Source organism: Toxorhynchites rutilus, chromosome 1, assembly GCF_029784135.1.
Source record: "Toxorhynchites rutilus septentrionalis strain SRP chromosome 1, ASM2978413v1, whole genome shotgun sequence".
Taxonomy (NCBI): domain Eukaryota; kingdom Metazoa; phylum Arthropoda; class Insecta; order Diptera; family Culicidae; genus Toxorhynchites; species Toxorhynchites rutilus.
Window position 1 is genome coordinate 200,936,855 of NC_073744.1, and position 21,494 is coordinate 200,958,348.

Genomic DNA, 21,494 nt, shown 5'->3' on the forward strand with positions numbered 1-21,494 from the left:
GCTTGCCACACCATGTACTTTTTGACAAACTTGGATAGTTTCTGCTTGCGAATCTCCTCCGGAACGCTGAATTTGTCCTCTGCGGAGAAGAACAACAGGCCCGGCAGCTGACAAAAGTCCGCTTTGACGTAGGTTTCGTCGTCCATTACCAGGCAATGCGGCTTCGTCAGCATTTCGGTGTACAGCTTCCGGGCTCGCGTCTTCCCCACCATGTTTTGCCTTTCGTCGCGGTTAGGAGCCTTCTGAACCTTGTATGTACGCAGGCCCTCCCGCTGCTTGGTCCGCTGGACGAATGAACTTGACAAATTCAGCTTATTGGCGACATCCCGGACCGAACTTCTCGGATCACGTCTAAACTGCTTAACTACGCGCTTGTGATCTTTTTCACTGACGGAGCATCCATTTTTGCCGTTCTTCACCTTCCGGTTGATGGTTAGGTTCTCGAAGTATCGTTTTAGTACTCTGCTGACCGTGGATTGGACGATTCCCAGCATCTTACCGATGTCCCGATGTGACAACTCCGGATTCTCGAAATGAGTGCGCAGGATTAATTCACGACGCTCTTTTTCGTTCGACGACATTTTTCCAAATTCACGAAAAATTGACAGTGAATCATGGCCAACGTGATCTATACACTCTTATCTGATTATAAGCGAAAGCTGAAGATATAATTCCTAAAAATTTAATTTCTACAGCGTTTTTTCCGTGATGCAATTTGATGTGACACACCCTTTATTCACACCAATTATAAATAATTAAATAAATAATCTTCAAACATTATATGACGATAACAATTGTGCCAACAACGTGGAAAACAGACTGCCTCTTTGATTTTGTTGGATACAAAAGTTGTTTTTCGGCTATGGGGATTGTCATTGACAAGTGTTTGGAGATAGTGCCTGCCCGGCGTCAAATTCCATAAGTGTTCGATAACGACAGCTTATCGAGGCTGAAATTGTATCTTTTCCACCCGGATGCTATGTGTGATGCAAAGATCGCTCAATTCAGGGGAACACAAGCTGAAAATGTCAGTGAGGAACACGATATGTCAATTCAATGGGGGTTCAATTTGGACTTCACCCACGTGATCTTCTCCGACAACCAGACACGCTTCAATCAGACGTTGAAGTCATTTTGGGATCAGATGAAGTGGATTTTGGTCGGAACGTTCGTTGGATATCAATAAAATATCCCAATTAAAACAGTTCCCGTTGGAGTGTAAACACTCGAAACTACTCATATTTTACAGCCAGCTTGCATTTTATACTCTCCACTTCTCTGACTACGAAATATAGTGTACGCAGTTGATGATTATTACCTGTGGATGCATTTGTGCGAATGGTTTTTCGCACAAGTGGTACCATCAATTGGTAGTCTCCCTCCGCCTCATGCATCACTTTCAACCTCCACCCACATTCCACCACATTTCCACCGACGCTAGATAATCTCCCAGCATCCAAAGTGCAACAGATAGCAGTTCACATTTACCCCACCGCGCGGGGCCGAACATCACGAACACAGCGAGGAGAGAGGAACAATTAAAAGTTTTCAATTAAAATAAAAGCCAATAAACGTAAACAATTCGCAGCTTTGCAGCGCTCTGAGCAGTGCTCGCGGTATGTTTATACAACACTGACATAGAAATAAAAATAAATAAAAATATCACTTCACGTTCGCTTGCGTTCTACTGCTGCTACTGCTTTCGCCGCCCCCGCCAAACAGATGCGAACGCGAGAAGTCGACTCGACTCGAACGACCCGAAGAAACATGGAAACGTGGGGGAGCATGAGGCTGGGAGTCATGGCGAAAATTAATAAGAAACATGATGCATCGGAAACTCCCCGAAGTTGGCGGGAAAGGTGGCAAGCGGAACACACACACACATACACACACATACATACACACACATACATACATACACAAGGGAGCGCTTGGAAAGCGAGTCAATTTAAATATTTGATTTTCCAAACAACTCAAATCAACAACACTCGACACTCGACAGAACGCGGACGGTTTCTGTCGGGGGAAGGGTAGAGCGGGAGCCTGGGCTATCACGAGAAAGAGGAAACCGATATGACAGCCTTGGCAAGTGTACCCTCGGCCCCTCCTCCGCTTCTCTGTCGAGCATGTCTTGGGGAACATTTGTAGCCTTGCCGACGGCACTTCCGTTTGTGGGGTTGTGGGGTGGGCAATCGTGTTTTGGGGTGGAAAACTCAAACAAACGTATTTACTGGTGGGCAAATGAACAGTCAATCCTAAAAACAGGGGGAGGGGCGTGGTTGGCGCTCGAGAGGCGGACGAAAGGTTTAACCTTATATTGTTCAACGGAGGAAAACAGAATCGGTTGTTTGGATTTTGCCGGCGAAAATAGCATAGGAATATAAATTTCATGATATGGATGGGAACATTTCCGCTGTGATTGGGAAATTTTGTAGACTAAGATGATTAAGTTTGAGTACACACAACCTGTTGATGTTACGCGTGTTATGTTGTAAACAAATCATCATGGGGAGGTTGAACATCGTAGCAACATACATTACTCACCTTTAGTAATTTACACAGCTTCTTGGACGCATCAAACTGGTCACCGTATTTAACCGTTACCGGATGGGCCTCCAGCCGATAGTTGGAATATGATAGCTGCTCGTTGTTTACCGCCTCAACCGCGTATTGGAAAGCGAGGGAAGCATCATCGGTGTCACCGTCGAACAGACCGCCTGTCGGATGAGAAGGAAATCGGTCACAGCGTGTGTAATGAGCCACATTTATCCCTGTTTTTTTTTCCAAATATAAATTTTTATCAAGGCTCATATGGCGTTAGCCTGACGGGGCCGGAGTTCAATATTTTGACAGTTTTTCTTATTATCTATGTTAGTAATATGTAACCGATTACTCGCGGTCGGCTTGAGGTTAGTATTACAAGTGTTCTCGTAATTGGGATGTTGCTGTCTCCAATGCTCTGTATGTGTGCCCGACACGGGATATTGGGATGCAGCTGACCATTAATCAGCAACGCCCCCCTAGTCTGTACCCCATATCTAGCGTGGTGCGTCTTCTCGACTCGAGGAATCCAGGATAGAATGGTCACTAGCCGGCGCAATCATCAGCTCGTGTAGAGTTGTCATGAGCGGTACAACCTTTGGCTCTTGTTGAATGATCAGTGGACTGCACAACCTTCGGCCCGTGCATCTGTAAAGAGTGTGTGTATGTATTGCCGCGATTAAGTAAAAGTTTATATATCGGATAGGAGGGATATGAAACGGGGACACAACGAAGGAAACATCATTAAACGTTGACATCGGCGTTTCTGAGGAACAGGTATAGATGAAGCAGAAGATCAGGATCACGGCTACCTAAGATATCCCGGACAGGGATCTCCGATTGTCTGCCTTGTGCTCTCAGTGCTCTAGAGAGCTGAGAGCGAGCAGCATGGAACCGGATACACGACCAGACTGTGAATAACCGGGCTCAGTGGAGTATTCTATTGTATTATCGTCCAATTCCATAATTCTCTAAATTAGCCGGATTACGGCTATAACATATTGGTTGCTCATACCTTTGCATCCTTTGACATACCATACGTGTTCTAGTAAACTTGGCCGTAGCTGTGTAACCATCATGAGCGATAGCGTTTTTTGGCTTAGGATCTGTGGACTGCATTATCAGTTTTGATCAAAGTTCCACCGATTACAATCAAGTCATTTGCCAGCATTTCAAATCTCTTCAATTTTTTTACTGGCTGTTTCATGAACACCTACTACTATCTCAAACTGTACATAATCCGCTGTAACATGTCTGATCTCAAATTTGCGGTTGTCACGAGCCACTCCAATCAAATCACGCGCGGTCGTCGTGAACATCTTCCTATTCAACTATTAAATCTAGCGCGGCCGTCGCAATCCGTTTCATTGAAACCTAGCGCGGTTGTCTCGATCCGCTTCCAATTTATACTAGTGCGGTCGTCACAATCCGCTTTTAATTAAACCTGTCGCGGTCGTCACGATCCGCTGTATTCATACCTAGCGCGGTCGTCTCGCTCCGCTTTCTATTTATACCAGTGCGGTCGTCACGATCCGCTTTTAATTAAACCTGTCGCGGTCGTCACGATCCGCTGTATTCATACCTAGCGCGGTCGTCTCGCTCCGCTTTCTATTTATACCAGTGCGGTCGTCACGATCCGCTTTTAATTAAGCCTGTCGCGGTCGTCACGATCCGCTTTTAATTAAACCTAGCGCGGTCGTCTCGATCCGCTTTTAATTAAACCTGTCGCGGTCGTCACGATCCGCTTTATTGATACCTAGCGCGGTCGTCTCGATCCGCTTTTAATTATACCTAGCGCGGTCGTCACGATCCGCTTCATTCAAACGCGCTACCTCCGACACCTTCAACAGGCACATCACTTCACATTACATCATCACAAATCATATCATATTCCATTTTTTTTTGACGTAGGACTACGTCTAACCGGAAGATATAGGGGGTGAAATGGAAATCTAGGCACTGAACAAGTAGGAAAAAATGCAAGATTTGGAACGTTTATAACTCGAGCATTTCTCAATAGATCGCAAAGGTTTTTGCATCAATTGATAGGAAATATATCTACGCATCTATCATAACGAATAACATTTCATTTTTCTTGAGATAAATAATTGAATAATTGTGAAATATCAAGCATTGTCCAAATGCACTATGTGCCCATTTTTGATTGGTCCATTTTGTGCTCCTCAAATCGTACCGACCAAAACGGGCAACCAGAGCAGCAACGAAATAGAATGAAGCACGATTGGAAAGGAAAAAGAAAAAAAAAAAGAACGAAACATTGGTCGCAGTCTCACACATGCGTAATTCTCGAGCCAGCCAGTCAGCTTAAAAATCCCCGCTCCGCTGCCGTAACGATCATTCTCATTCAAACCGTACACCACATCAGTTCGCATCACAACCCATCAACAAACCAAACCAAGCAGCCAAATCTGGACATGGCAAAGGAGGAAAAATTAAGGGAAAGGCAAAACCCGCTCGAATCGTGTCGGTCTGGAGTTCCCCGCAAGGGTAGCTAGGCCGAGTGCATTAGTACCAGTGCACCAGTCCACCAAGCCGGCGTTATATAGTTTCGGCCGCCGAAGTGATCGAGTTAGCTGCCAAAGCTGCTCGCGCCGAAAACAAAACCCGCATTCGGAACAGAACACATTCGGTTCGGTGGACATCAAGTCAACAGGCAGTTGCAGCGAGTGGTGAGTGGCAAACGCAATCGCAAAACGGCAGCTGGTAGCAGAAGAAAATAGTTTGTTCTTTATACAATCTGCTTTGGTGGCAAATCCAGAACAAGGCGGCATCGAGGGCGTTCGAAATGGTTTTTTTCAAAACCACGAGTACAAAGTTTTCTAAATTGGAACCATTCCATAAAACAAGGCGCTTATCAGGGCCATTAAACCTTTCAAAAAAGAGTTTACGAAATACAGTTTAATGATTTCTAAAACAATATCCAAAATAATAATAAAACACAAATTGATTTTTTCATAATTTGTTTGCCAGGATATGATGAGTATGTGAATTTGGCAGTTGTTCTGAGCTTATTGATAGCATAGGGGACTTTCCTGATTATTCAATTTACACCAATTCTTAAATTGTTTCCAGATTGAAAGTACAGTAATTTACAATTAGTTCGATATTTAGCTAATTGGACGGACATGTAATGCGACTTATTTAGTTGGACATTTTTGTAAACATAGAGATCCAAATTATGACCCCACATTGAAAGTCGACACTGTACCACTGTCATCGCAAATGTTCAATTACAGGTTAAAATCGCCTCCAATGCGACACTGAGTGGTGCTTCGGCACGTCGCATTGAATGTAATTTACTGTAAAATATGTCACAAAGCTGGATGGAAAAAAAATTTCCAACTGTGAAAGCTGTGGCGAGTGGCAACAAATCGCTAAACAGGAAGGTTTAGCCGAACAAGATGGGGATATCGAGTGATAACAAAACAATAAACTCTTTAGATTGAAGATAATTTTGTGATCCTGAAAAGGACCCTTTTTAGCCTGCATGTGAATCCAACGAGCGAACAAATCGTAATGAATGTATTTTTTTGCCATCGCTGCCTTTTAACGCTCATTCGTTCGTCTCGTTGGACTCGTCCCTTTGGCTGAGTCTGCCGATTTGTCTCTATCCTGTGAGCGTGTACCGCTAGAGTATAAAACGCGCGGATCCAAAAAAAATATCTCATTTTCTTTCAAACCGTAAACCAGTGTGGTTGTACGGCATCGTTTAACATCGCATCGCATCACATCATAAAAAGAAAACAAGCAGCAACGTGGACGTGTTGACGTAACAAAGGAGGACAAGTTGAGGGAAAGGCAAAGTCTCACTCGAACCGTGCATGTTTCCAGTTCCCTGTTGGTCGCATTCATTGATTGCTCCGCAAGGGTAACTAGGCCGAACGGATTGGTGCCGGAGCACCAGTATACCTAACAGCGGTTATAGAGTTTCGACCGTCGGAGTGCTCGAGTTGGCTTGCAAAGCTGCTCACGACAATCAGAAAACACGCATCAAGAACAGAGCAGCTTCGGTTCGGCGCTCATCAAGGCAACAACTAGTTTCAGCGAGTGGCAAACGCAATCGCAAAACGGCAGCAGGTAGAAGAAAGAAAAAGTTTGTTTATACAGACCGCTTTGGTGGCAAAACCAGCCACCGTAAAACACGGCGCTTTACAGGGCCATTAAACCATTCAAAAAAGAGTTATTAAAAGTTTTTCACAATACCAATGCATTCTAAAGTGACATAATATGACATATAATATAAACTGTTTTGTTTTGTTTATGCTTGTTCTTGAACTGGTTGGGGTTTTTTAAATTGATCATTTAGTTTTCACAAACCCATGTATGGTTTCCGAATTAAAAGTGGCTTCAAATTACAACACATTGTATGCAGGATGGCATTAACGAATTTTCTCGGTAGCAAGAACTGCTTTCTTTAGTTGATAAACGATGTTGAAAATTGACTGACGTTACATCTGCATTGCATAGAGAAATAACTAAGGAGCAACACGATGAGCCATGTATTTCCTGCTGCTCTGTTCTTATTTTAAAGGACTTTAATCCGAAGGTTATCCGTCCCTGTATTGGTTTTTCAGAACACTTATAGCTCGTTTATTTCTCGACAGATCGTAGAGTTCGTCTCCAAAACCTCAGTTCTTTTTCATTTTTATTTACTTTTATTTACTTTGTTGTTTGCGGAGACTACAAATCTTACAATTCATTCGTCTTAAGGTACGGTAATGTGCTCAATAGTGAAATATATGACAGTGAACGAGCTGATGACCACCTGTGCATTCCCTATCACAGCCATCATTTTGATTGTACGATATGTGTATACGCCGAAAGATGCCCGACGTTGAACATTTAATAAGTACAAAGCCTTCAGAAAAAAAAATCAAGAATCAAGTTTGTAAAAAAAACGCAAAAACACAACACCAAAGGTTCTTTTCAGAACCCCCAACATGTTCATAAAGAGTCAACAGTAAACTAAACCATTTTTCAGGTAGATAGGTAGGAATTCACGTAGAAGAAGAAAATAAAACAATATATTTAAAATATATATTTAGCAAAAGCTGTCCGCTTTGTATAGTCCTACGTCACTCCGGTTATGTCACCGACATTACCCACCCGTCTTTTTCCAATTGACACGTTCTGGCTTATCCACATTTGAGTCAACATCTATCACTGTCAAAGAACCATCCGTTAAGGTGAATCATTTAACTACACGCATTACATTACGAAACGGAAAGTTTTTGCGTTCGCGTTCAATAATTTTCCCACTACCGGCGATAATAAAACAATCACAATTATTAAGCCGGGGCGACAGCCATGTTTTTTTGCACTTCGAAACTGATTTCCACTTCAATTTTTCGACATTGATATAGGTATTCGTTTTATCACCACTACAGAAAACTCCAGCTCCTGGCAGGATCGCCAATGTGAATAACCGGACTCAGTGGAGTATTCTATTTTGCCTCGCGGCCCAATGCGATAGAGATGCGCGTTTAGGTTGTAGTGATTGGACATGAGCCGAGATATCACGCGAATGAAATCACGACCTACATTCAATCCCTTGAACCATGCACTCGTCGAGACCTTAGGGATAATCGTGTGTAACCAACGACCGAACTCATCACCACTCCACATGCGCTGCCAACTAACGAGTGTGTCCTGACGAGGAATGTGAAAAAATTCATTATAGGCAATTTGCCTTTCAAAAAGTGTGCCTTCTGAAGCGCCCACCTTAGCTAGCGAGTCCGCTTTCTCATTCCCCGGAATCGAGCAATGAGAGGGAACCCATGCTCAGGTAATCTTGAATAATTTTTCGACCAAAACACTCAATAGATGTCTTATTTTTGTTAGGAAATAAGATGAGCGTTTATCAACTTTCATTGAGCGGATTGCCTCTATTGAGCTGAGACTGTCTGAAAAAATAATATAATGGTCGATGGGCAGTGTTTCAATGATCCCTAGAGCATAGTATATCGCACCCATTTCTGCGACATACACGGAACAAGGATCTTTGAGTTTGAAAGAGGCACTGAAATTTTCATTGAAGATGCCGAAGCCAGTGGACCCGTTTATGAATGAACCGTCAGTAAAGAACATTTTATCAGATCTAACTTTCCCATATTCTGCCGAAAATATCGGCGGAATAGAATCGGAGCGTAGGTGATCGGGGATTCCATGGATTTTTTGTCGCATGGACAGATCAAAAATGACAGAGGAATTGCAGAAGTATGGGAAGCAAACTTGGTTGGAGATGCCTGGTGAAGGGAGCACGTCGTGGGTAAGGTACTCATGGTATAAAGACATAAAACTTGACTGAGGAGTCAGTTGGAGTAGATTTTCGAAGTTATCAATCACCAATGGATTCATGATCTTGCAACGGATGAGAAATCTGTAGGATAATTCTGTGAACCGAAGAGTAAGCGGGGGTACTCCTGCAAAGACTTCGAGACTCATCGTATGTGTCGAATGCAAACACCCCATTGCTATACGCAGGCAACGATATTGTATTCTCTCCAGCTTGAGAATATGAATCCTGGCAGCTGATCGGAAGCAAAAACTGCCATATTCTAACACTGATAATATCGTTGTTTTCTACGACTGAATGAGGTCTCCTGGATGGGCACCCCACCATGTTCCGGTAATTGTTTGGAGAAAATTGATTCTTTGCTGGCATTTCTGTTTCAAATACGCAATGTGTCTCCCCCAGGTACACTTAGAATCAAAATATACACCCAGGTATTTGAAAAACATAGAGTGTTGGATCGTTTTGCCGGATAGGTGAAGCTGGAATTGGGCGGGTTCGTGCTTCCTAGAAAAAACGACCATTTCAGTCTTCTCCGTAGAGAATTCGATACCCAGCTTGAGGGCTCACGTGAACAGATTGTTCATGGTATCTTGCAACGACTTTTGCAGAGCGACGGGATTAGTACCCGTGATGGAAATAACTCCATCGTCTGCAAGTTGTCTCAGCGTGCAGTCTCTAGTTAGACAATCATCCATATCATTGACGAAATAAACTGTACAAGAGGGGGCTTAGGCAGGAGCCTTGTGGTAGGCCCATAAAACTGTATCGAGAAGATTTCAAGCTGCCATGATTGAAAAACATGTGCTTTTCTGAGAGTAAATTGTACAGGAAATTATTCAGAATTGGCGAAAGTCCACGATTATGAAGTTTCTCTGAGAGAATTTCCATGGAAACTGAATCAAATGCCCCTTTGATATCGAGAAAAACGGAAGCCATTTGTTCTTTGCGAGCAAATGCGATTTGGATTTCAGAAGATAGCAGCGCGAGACAATCATTCGTCCCTTTACCTCGGCGGAAGCCAAACTGCGTATATGACAGCAAATTGTTCGTTTCGACCCACTTGTCCAAACGAAGTAGAATCATTTTCTCTAACAATTTACAACGAATACAGGATAACATTGCAATCGGCCTATACGAGTTGTGGTCGCAAGCCGGCTTGTTGGGTTTTCGTATGGCTATCACTCTCACTTGTCTCCAGTCATGCGGGACAATATTCAGCTCCAGAAACTTGTTGAACAAGTTCAGCAAACGCTGTTTTGCCAAGCCGGGAAGATTTTTCAACAAGTTGAATTTAATCTTGTCCGACCCCGGAGCTGAATTGTTACATGAGAGAAGGGCAATTGAGAATTCCACCATCGAAAAATTCTCATAATCGCATTGGAGCGGAATATCGCGTACGACGCTTTGTGCAGGAACAGAATCGGGACAAACCTTCCTTGAAAATTTGAAAATCCAACGGTCAGAGTATTCCTCACTTTCATTGGTATGATTCCAGCCACGCATTCTCCTAGCCGTATTCCAAAGAGTGCTCATAGCTGTCTCCCTTGACAAACCATTGACGAATTTCCGCCAATATCCACGCTTTTTTGCTTTAATCAGACCTTTTAGTTTGGCTTCTAGAGCTTGGTACTTTAGAAACCATTCCACTAATCCAGTTTTCCTGAATTTTTTGAAAGCGGATGATTTTTCAAGGTAGACCTTTGAACACTCCTTGTCCCACCAAAGTGATGGAGGACGACGTCGGAAAGTGGTAGCCGGTACACGTTTCTTTTGAGCTTGAAGTGCGCTATCGTAAATCAAACTTGAAATAAAATTATACTCTTCAAGGGGAGGAAGTTCATGCATCGAAATGATTGCTTCAGATATTAATTCTGCAAATTTTCTCCAGTCAATATTCTTCGTGAGGTCATACGCAATATCGACTGACTCACTAGATTTTGATTCATTGGCGATCGATAAAATTATTGGTAGGTGATCACTACCGTGGGGATCTTGGATTACCTTCCATGTGCAATCCAGGAATAATGAAGAAGAGCAGAGAGCTATGTCTAGCATACTTGCCCGTGCAGGAGGGTTGGCTATCCTAGTTGCTTCCCCAGTATTTAAAACTGTCATGTTGAAGTTGTCGCACAGATCATAAATCAACGTGGCACGGTTGTCATCGTAGAGTGACCCCCATGCTGTTCCATGGGAGTTGAAGTCACCTAAGATTAACCGCGGCTCCGGCAATGCCTCGATAATATCAAAGAACTGATGGCGGCCTACCGTAGTCCTGGGAGGAATATATATCGAAGCAATGCAGAGTTCTTTGTCATTGATTTGTATCTGGCAAGCGACAACTTCAATGCCTGTAATCGATGGGATAGTGACTCTATAGAAGGAGTGACGTTTTTTGATCCCCAATAGTACGCCACCAAACGAGTTGTTACGATCTAGGCGAATAATGTTGAAATCGTGAAAATTCAGCTCGTCGGCTGAACAAAGCCATGTTTCACAGAGAGAAAATACATCACAGTTAGAACTGTGAACTAAAAATTTAAATTGGTCTAGTTTAGGGATGATGCTTCTGCAATTCCACTGTATGACAGTGGTCAAATCCTTGACCTCTTGCGCTGAATTAGGCATCGAGGGAAGTGAACGCTGCTAAAAAGCCACATTTTTCTTTCAAAAATGTTCTCACAACCGGAAGCAAACATAATACTATGCCAGTTTATGACCCCTGTTCATTGGGGTCATAATCTTCATGAACACCTTGAGCATTAAACTGTCCACCTGTTCAAGTGAGACTGCTGTTTTCTTGTACTTCAACATCGTTTTAAGATTTAACATTTCAATGTTTTGGATGACAAAAGTGTATTAATTTTTAACGTTAATACAGGTCGAACTCGATTTTATACTGACTCGATTATATATGATTCGATTATAAAGGGTGTGTCACATCAAATTGCATCACGGGAAAAACGCTGGTGAAATTTAATTTTTAGGAATTATATCTTCAGCTTTCGCTTATAATCAGATAAGAGTGTATAGATCACGTTGGCCATGATTCACTGTCAATTTTTCGTGAATTTGGAAAAATGTCGTCGAACGAAAAAGAGCGTCGTGAATTAATCCTGCGCACTCATTTCGAGAATCCGGAGTTGTCACATCGGGACATCGGTAAGATGCTGGGAATCGTCCAATCCACGGTCAGCAGAGTACTAAAACGATACTTCGAGAACCTAACCATCGACCGGAAGGTGAAGAACGGCAAAAATGGATGCTCCGTCTGTGAAAAAGATCACAAGCGTGTAGTTAAGCAGTTTAGACGTGATCCGAGAAGTTCGGTCCGGGATGTCGCCAATAAGCTGAATTTGTCAAGTTCATTCGTCCAGCGGACCAAGCAGCGGGAGGGCCTGCGTACATACAAGGTTCAGAAGGCTCCTAACCGCGACGAAAGGCAAAACATGGTGGGGAAGACGCGAGCCCGGAAGCTGTACACCGAAATGCTGACGAAGCCGCATTGCCTGGTAACGGACGACGAAACCTACGTCAAAGCGGACTTTCGTCAGCTGCCGGGCCTGTTGTTCTTCTCCGCAGAGGACAAATTCAGCGTTCCGGAGGAGATTCGCAAGCAGAAACTATCCAAGTTTGCCAAAAAGTACATGGTGTGGCAAGCGATCTGCTCTTGCGGAAAGCGGAGCGCCCCCTTCGTGATGACCGGCACGGTAAACGGGCAGGTTTACCTTAAGGAGTGCCTACAGAAGCGCTTACTACCACTATTGAAGCAGCACGAGGGCCCGACCATCTTCTGGCCGGATCTCGCTTCGTGCCACTATTCAAAGGACGTGTTGGAGTGGTACGAAGCCAACGGGGTCACCTTCGTGCCAAAGGAAATGAACCCGCCCAACGCGCCGGAGCTTCGCCCAATAGAGAAATATTGGGCGATTATGAAGCAGGCCCTCCGGAAGAACCCAAAAGTTGTCAAATCGGAGGCGGACTTCAAGAGAAAAGGGATTTCTGTTCAAAAACAAACTACAACCTGACGTTGTACAGAACCTTATGGACGGGGTAAAGAGGAAGGTGCGAGCATACGGGCTTGGGCTCGAAGTATGAATAAAAAGAAAATGCCAAAAGTTGTTTAATAGTTTTTATTTTACTGTCTAAAATTTTCAAAAGGATCGGTCTACTGGACGAATTTCTACAGCCTTTTTTCCGTGATGCAATTTGATGTGACACACCCTTTATACAATTTTTTGCTAGAATTTTCACCAGGAATTGTTTATACTGAAGTAAGGAAAGATAGATTTCGGGTGTCGAAGAACGAATTGTAGAGCAGTCAAAGTACTTTAATTTGATTGATAGAAACAATCAAGTATAATATAATTTTTCGGGATAAAATTAATAATAACACATTATCAATTACTAACTTTTAATTTTTCACTTCCAAAATGTAATTTAAATCCACTAGTTTAGATGTTCCACTACTACAGTGATAGACATTCGTTTAGCCGCACTTGAAAAAAAAACTTGAAACACTCACAAAACAACTAGGAATGTTCGTTTCATCGGGATACTTATTTGCTGTAGTGATAGTATATTTAAGTCACTTTTATTGAAAGGACGTGATTCACACACACACACACACACAAGGCGGCATCGGTGGAAATAAACATTCAAACGTCGTTTTTTCCCGAGACATACGTTCAGCCGCACAGCATAAAAATCGAGTTTTCGCATAATCACCAAGCCTTTATCTGTGTTTTTTGAAAAAATTCTTGGGAATGTTCAATTTACAAGATAAATATTAGATGTGCAACGTAAGAAGTTGGTCAGATTAGTGATTTACGTAGAATTTAAAGGAATGGCGAAAGGTATGCTATTGACGGAAGAGGGGCGGAAAATAATAAAGATATTCAGTGAACAAAAGTTTTCTAATCGCTCGATGGTAACAAAAATTAGTCTATCTGAGAAAGTGGTACGGAATTTCTTTAAATAGTGCCAGAAATATGGGATATAACGACCAACAAATGGGAACACCAAAGTTACTTTGTGTCTTAAAGGTCGGATAAGACACGAAGCAACCAGGAAACGATGTCCTGCTCATACATTAAGGCAGAATCGGTTGTTCCAGTAACGAAGAGGCATATTGCGCGCATCTTGAATGAGTCACCAAACATCATGTGGAACCATCCACCCATAAGCAGAACCATCTCATTTTCGCCCGGCAATACATGGAATGGAAACTAGAATGGAGAAATGTTGTATTTTCCGGCGAAAAAAGTTCAATTTGGATGGTCCGGACTGTTACAGTTGCTATTGGTAAAATTTAAGTCAACGGCATGTCGTGAGATCGAAGCGAAACTTTGGGGCGGAAGTCTGACAGTGTGGGAAGCCGTTTCCTATCACAGCAAGCTTCTCATTTGTTTCATTTTCGCCCGAATGAACTCCGAAAAGTATCTTCAATTACAATTACTTACGTTTTGATTGGCCATATTGAGAATAACGCTACCGAGGATGTCATTTTTTCAGCAGGATTGTGCATTGATCCATGTTTCCAAGCAATCGAAGGAATGGTTTGCCGAGAAGGACATTCCGCTTCTTGAATGCCCTGCTGGCAGTCGATCGCAATCCCATAGAGAACCTATGGAGAATCTTGGCCGAGATGGTCTATGCAAACGGATGACAATTTGACAACATTTCCAGTCTCAAGGCAGTAATTCAGGAATGTTGGCCTATAATCAATATGGCAACACTTTAAAAGATCCACATATTTGAATTACTTAGAAAACAAAAAGTGAATTTATACTTTTTGTTTTAGAATGAATTCGATGAAAATAAACAATAATCGTCTTTTATGCGCAGAACTGTACAAATAATTGACTTATTTTTAAAAATATTGAGGAAAAATAGGGTGCGCCTAACGAATGTCTACCAGTGTATATCAAATATGATTTGAACAAATTTGGACGAAAAAAACCAACAAATCTATCCCATTTAGTTTGATATGTGCGAGTGACCACTTTACCTCCAAGAAAAAAAAAAGTTCGATTTTTCACCTTTTTTCTTAAGATGAAAAGTTTACTATTTTGATCTTTTTTAGCAAAAGTCGTTCGCTGTCTTGAACAACAATGAGTTGAACTATAATATTCTCCGAACAACGGGGATTGAAGCGGTATGTGGACGGTGGAAATGGGCATATTCCTTAGTGTGACCACTATGCCCCCACTTCCCTTTCATTGATTTGCTCTGTGAATTCGATTTTCAGTTTCACTCTAGACAGCGATCGGCCAGCACCATGTGTTAAAGTTGAGAGTTAAGATGAAATTTATAAGCTATTTTTGCTTGTGTAACTTCAGGAGTGTTTTCGTGCTGTTTGATGACATTTCCCAATCGATTATTCAAATTTCACGGATTCGAGCAATGTTTCCGGGTTACAAGGGGCGTCGTGGAGTTCTCAATCCCAGTTTGTTAAAAGATGAAATGTCAACGAGTTATATAATTGTCACTTATTGGTCCAAAAAATCGTTTCAATAGCTTAAAAATTGCTTTGAAAACAAGCTAGTAAAGTCATAACAATCTAGCTCATTGATGACGATTGGTGATCGCAATGTGTTCCCGAACACGGACGCAAAATCTAGGCACCTGGAGAAACCGTCATCGCGAATACATGCAAGCTGTGATTTCTTTTGCTCGCTTCATCATTCTCGTCCAAATCGTCATTCTTTGTATGGACACCGACTGGACAACATCGTTGCTGGACGAGCTGGACGGCGAGGGATCGAGTGCCTTTCTCAAGGCAAGAGGGTGGAGGTGGTAGCGCTGGAGTAGAGTAGAGTAGAGTTTTCAAAGGGCCTTTCTCAAGGCTAGAGACGAATGAACTGAAAAAGTTTAAGTCTCTATAATACAATACCTTCCTTCCTTTTGCTCGCTTGTATTAGTGTTTGGGAAACCATAGCGGACACACGCAAGGTGTGCGTATTTTTACTCGCATCAGTTTCTGTTCTGCTTTCGCATGGAACAGTCATGAAAAATTGTTTGCGTGCGAATGCGTCCAAGCGAAGGAATATTCGCACCCATGACTTGGCGTTAATGTTACCACATTGAAATCTGTATTTCGAAGCGAAAAAAAAATTTTTTTATAGAAAATCTGTATCGGAATCTGTATTCCAGATTTTGCACCTTATTAGACTTTTGCGTTGGATTTAAGTACGAAGTACGAATAGCATACTTGTAGTGAAGTGTATATATATATGTGTATATATATATATATATATATATATATATATATATATATATATATATATATATATATATATATATATATCTATCTATCTATATATATAAAAATGGAGTGATGTCTGTCTGTCTGTCTGATTCTAATAGACTCGGAAACTACTGAACCGATCGACATGCAAATTGGTATGTAGGGGTTTTTGGGGCCGGGGAAGGTTTTCGTGATATTTTGAGACCCCTCCCCCCTCTCTAAGGGGGGGGCTGCCATACAAATGAAACACAAATTTCTGCATTACTCGAGAATTAATCAAGCAAATGAAACCAAATTTGTCATGTGGAGGTTTTAGGATGCAATAAATGTTTCTATGATGGTTAGACAGTTCTTCCCCCACTCAAAGGGGGGGCTGCCATACAAATGAAACACAAATTTCTGCATTACTCGAGAATTAATCAAGCAAATGAAACCAAATTTGGCATGTGGAGGTTTTAGGATGCAATAAATGTTTCTATGGTGTTAAGATACTCCTTCCCCCTCTCTTAGAGGGGGCTGCCGTACAAATGAAACACAAATGTTTGCATTACCCGAGAATTAATCAAGCAAATTAAACCAAATTAGGCATATGGAAACTTTAGGGTGCAATGAATGTTTCTATGGTGGTTAGATACCCCTCCCCCCTCTCTTAGGGGTGGCTGCCATACAAATAAAACACAAATTTCTGCGTTACTCGAGAATTAATCAAGTAAATGGGCGGGACGAAGTTTGCCGGGTTAGCTAATATATATATATATATATATATATATATATTCTGCTTAGCCATATTTTGAAGCTCGTGATCACTGGTATAGCTTGTCAGTAGTTTTCTGAATAAGAATATTTTTTTCAGGCATATGCAAAAAGTTTGATCGGAAATGTGTAATATCTTAGATAAGAGAGTTTTAGATACATTGAGAATTATGCCAAAAATGTATTTTGGGGAAAACCGACGGAAAGAGCTTTTTCAATTTAGTTTCACATTCATTTAATACTCACTTTCCTCGTGGTGTTTATACATGGTTTTGCAGAATTTAGCGTTGATATCATTTCACAACTGTACTGAGGCGCTTCCCCTCGGATTTTAACAAGTAATTTAGATTTCATAATTGCGTTCATAGTTTTTGTAGCGAGACGGTTTCAAACTTTTGTTTTGTTCGCATTATATTACGAAAAATGCGATTTCTATCACTACCATATTTAACACATCTGACAGTAGCAAAAATAGTAATAGTACTGTCCCAATCGTCTGATTGAGTTTGTCAATTGTTGCGAAAAATGATCAAATATTTAAAAATAAATTTATCATGTTACAAAATATGTATAAAATCTGCATGGATTTCTAATAATCTGTAATCTGTGTATACTTGGTCAAAAAACATGCAGAAAACCTGTATCATTACAGAAAAATCGGTATATGTGGTGTGTGGATAGTGTATGTAATTTTCCCTTTACATCCAACGTATTTCGCCTGCAATGTGCAGTTAGAGGCGAATGAACTGCAAAGTTTAAAGCCTCTTAAAAACAAAGAAAGAAAGAAGAATGTGCAGTCTTTCCCTTTAAACACACCGTGTCAATGCGACACAGCCCTGGGCTCATATTTCGCCCACTTTTAGGTTTAGTACAACCCTGCATTATCCAACCCAATCACGCAGCACGAACACTCGTCCTCTTTCGTGTCTGGGCATCGGTGAAGGTAAGACGTGTGCTCTGTAGCTGAAGTGTAAAGCATTTCCGAAATGGCTGGTCTCATGGTGGTTACACATGTGACAATACTGATTGGTGTTTCCGTGATGCAATCCAATAGCATCAGTTTATGTTCTGCTTTCGCATAGAACATTCATGAAAACTTGCCACATCACGATAAAAACGAAATGAATTTTATGCAAGGTTATAAAGACTTTATTTCGTTTTCACCGTGAAATGCCGCCCTCACTTTCTATTCTGCGCATGGAGTGATCATGAAAAATCTCGTGTTATTCTCACGAAAATAAGAATGAATCCCGTATCAAACACCTTCAGTTCTAAATATTGATTTTCTTCTGAATTTTTATAATCCTCCACCCATTCACGTAATTTTTGACACTATTTTGTTGTTCAACATTGGCACTGCACTGTTTCATGCGATCTAGAGATATATTTTTTCCAACTTTCAGTTGAAATCGTTTTTATATAAACACTATTTATTTTCCGAATGTGAGGCGTGTTTGGTTAATTAGTCGGCAATTTGTTAATTTCATTCAATGAATTTTGGGATCAATTTGCCAATAAACTATCGCATTTAAACATCAATTAGCACTGATTTAAAACGAAAGCTCGAAAGTACACCTGATCAATATAGTCCAATTGACGGGGTTGCATCCGTTCAGCCATGGGGACAAAAACATGCGGACTAACGCAAGGCGCCTCAAAATGCGTTCGACAAAAACTCCGCATTTCTGTTTGGTGCGTTCACTCCCATGCAGATTTTCATCGTCATCGTGGTCTCTTGGTGCAATTTATACCGCGTGTTAACGGAATAAAATAATTGTCGAGTGTTTTTTTTTCTCGCAATCTGTGTCTGTCCTACCACCAACATTCCCCGCAGGTGGCGAAGCGGGACGGGATAATACTCACCAATATTGATGTGTTCTACAGTTTCATCCGCATCGCTGTTGTATGCGACCAAAACGTCGAAATTTGTGCTCAAAACAAGCACCAGTAGGAAGAAAATTCTTTTTCTATCCATCATTCTGACAGCTGTAGAAGGAAAAGATATTCAAATAGCCACCATCATCGTTTTTCCACGCCACTAAGCGACCACTTTGTGTGTGTGTATGTGTGTATGTGTGTACGTGCAATATGCACGCGAAAAGCAGCTGACACTGACAGTAGCTGACAGATGACACTTTTATTTCTCGCTTCCTAAGTTGTTACGTAATGTGGCTCCAAATCCAGCCAACCGTTAGCACAATAATTGGATTGGAACTCGGGGGAATCTATGCTAGCGACAGCAGTTTACGGTTTGTTGTCATCCAAAAGTGGGATGGCTTCTATGTTTGTTGAGATTTGCAAGAAAATATTCACTGTCAAGCGAGCGCACTTTGGTTAGGAATTTTCTTCTGCGCCTCAAACGATCGCCACTTGAGATTTACGATCCTGATTAAAAGCACTTTTCACCGCGTTTTCACCCAATTTTCCAACACACCCGTCTGCGGAGGGCGTGTAATGCTGGAAATATTCACGTTTCACCGTGCAGAATGATAGTTTGTCGACCGAAAAAGGCACCAAAATTTTTCCACGCACGACCATCAGAACGCACGCGTGCAGCACTTTCGACGGATTTTGTGACAACTTTTCACGACAAACCTCCTCTGTGGACTGAGCGTGGACCAATTGCGAAAAGACTATCTCTCCGTTGAACCTTTTTCCTCGGTGCTTGCTTCTCTTGGCAGACAGATAGACAGCAAGAACAGCAAGACAGCGAGACTGTGAGATCTGAGAGATTCCGTTGCGTTTGTTTTCTAAAATTATTCATCCTGTTGGCGTCGCGACGCTCGGCTCGTTCTTTGCGCCGGCCAAAGTGGTTCATTGAGGTGAAAAAAAAAATGCTACGTATGATCGTTGAGCGGGATGAGGGGTGCGAAACATTGTGAATGAGATTAACACACTGTATTCATTCATACACTGAGCCATGACGCTTATTTTTTAATTTTGTAAAAAAGAAAAAGCTGACAGTTTGAAAACAAAAACCTCATTATATTGTTCATTTTTTGAACAATATTTGATTCTGTTGGCTCTAATTCAAGTTTTCACATTTCGAGCATTTTGATCTCCAATTTCTCAATTACATTTGGTTTTGGGTTCTGTGGACCAGTTACATTTTCCGTTGTTTTAGTGGTTTTGATCTATAAATTTGGAAAATGCCGAAGGGAAAAGTGCTCACTGATAGATAAAAAGGACAAATCGATGCATTTTATCGAGAAAATGTTGGTATCAGAGAAATTGCTCGTCGGATTGGGCGATCGTATCAAGTAGTGCTCGCAAGTAATTCGCAAATTATTTGGCGAATCCAGAAGGATACAGTAGGAAGAAGAGAGCTCCACCTAAATCGAAGCTGCTTCGGAACAGCTTCGAATACCTCAAAATCGCTTATGCAAATAAAGCAATCGTTGAATCTTTGAATTTTAATGTACATAACTCACATAAAATTTCTAATTCTACACTATCTCACATCGAAAGTCGTCTGAGTTTTGCCAAAGATCACGTGAACCGACAGTGGTACATGTTAAGTTATGACAAAGAACATTTTCAAAAAAAAAAAAAAAAAATCGAGGGGTTGTATCCGAGAATCTTAGGTCGTACTTAGGTCGTGCAATTTTTTTTTTGAAATTTGGAATTTGAAAATTGTCATTTCGGATATTATTTGCGAATAAAGGGTGTGTCACATCAAATTGCATGACGGAAAAAACGCGGTAGAAATTTAATTTTTAGGAATTATATCTTCAGCTTTCGCTTATAATCAGATAAGAGTGTATAGATCACGTTGGCCATGCTTCACTGTAAATTTTTCGTAAATTTGGAAAAATGTCGTTGAACGAAAAAGAGCGTCGTGAATTAATCCTGCGCACTCATTTCGAGAATCCGGAGTTGTCACATCGGGACATCGGTAAAATGCTGGGAATCGTCCAATCCACGGTCAGCAGAGTACTAAAACGATACTTCGAGAACCTAACCATCGACCGGAAGGTGAAGAACGGCAAAAATGGATGCTCCATCAGTGAAAAAGATCACAACCGCGTAGTTAAGCAGTTTAGACGTGATCCGAGAAGTTCGGTCCGGGATGTCGCCAATAAGCTGAATTTGTCAAGTTCATTCGTCCAGCGGACCAAGCAGCGGGAGGGCCTGCGTACATACAAGGTTCAGAAGGCTCCTAACCGCGACGAAAGGCAAAACATGGTGGGGAAGACGCGAGCCCGGAAGCTGTACACCGAAATGCTGACGAAGCCGCATTGCCTGGTAATGGACGACGAAACCTACGTCAAAGCGGACTTTTGTCAGCTGCCGGGCCTGTTGTTCTTCTCCGCAGGGGACAAATTCAGCGTTCCGGAGGAGATTCGCAAGCAGAAACTATCCAAGTTTGCCAAAAAGTACATGGTGTGGCAAGCGATCTGCTCTTGCGGAAAGCGGAGCGCCCCCTTCGTGAAGACCGGCACGGTAAACGGGCAGGTTTACCTTAAGGAGTGCCTACAGAAGCGCTTACTACCACTATTGAAGCAGCACGAGGGCCCGACCATCTTCTGGCCGGATCTCGCTTCGTGCCACTATTCAAAGGACGTGTTGGAGTGGTACGAAGCCAACGGGGTCACCTTCGTGCCAAAGGAAATGAACCCGCCCAACGCGCCGGAGCTT

At 41.9% G+C, this 21,494-nt stretch overlaps 1 protein-coding gene across 6 annotated transcripts in view; it reads right to left on the reverse strand.

The window, feature by feature from the left end:
• LOC129761727 (glutamate receptor ionotropic, kainate 2) overlaps positions 1-19,581 on the reverse strand; it is a 51,805-nt gene extending 32,224 nt beyond the window's left edge. For 2 of the 6 annotated variants that reach the window (XM_055759466.1, XM_055759465.1), the window contains exons 1-2: positions 18,720-19,579; positions 2,545-2,717 (exon numbers count right to left, since the gene is read on the reverse strand). In XM_055759466.1, the coding sequence (XP_055615441.1) occupies positions 2,545-2,717; positions 18,720-18,834 (288 nt within the window). In that variant the 5' untranslated portion in view covers positions 18,835-19,579. Of the gene's footprint in view, positions 1-2,544; positions 2,718-18,719 lie in introns of all 6 variants that reach the window. The other 4 variants (XR_008740461.1, XM_055759469.1, XM_055759468.1 and 1 more) reach the window with 4 other exon arrangements.
• Positions 19,582-21,494: the final 1,913 nt, after the last annotated feature.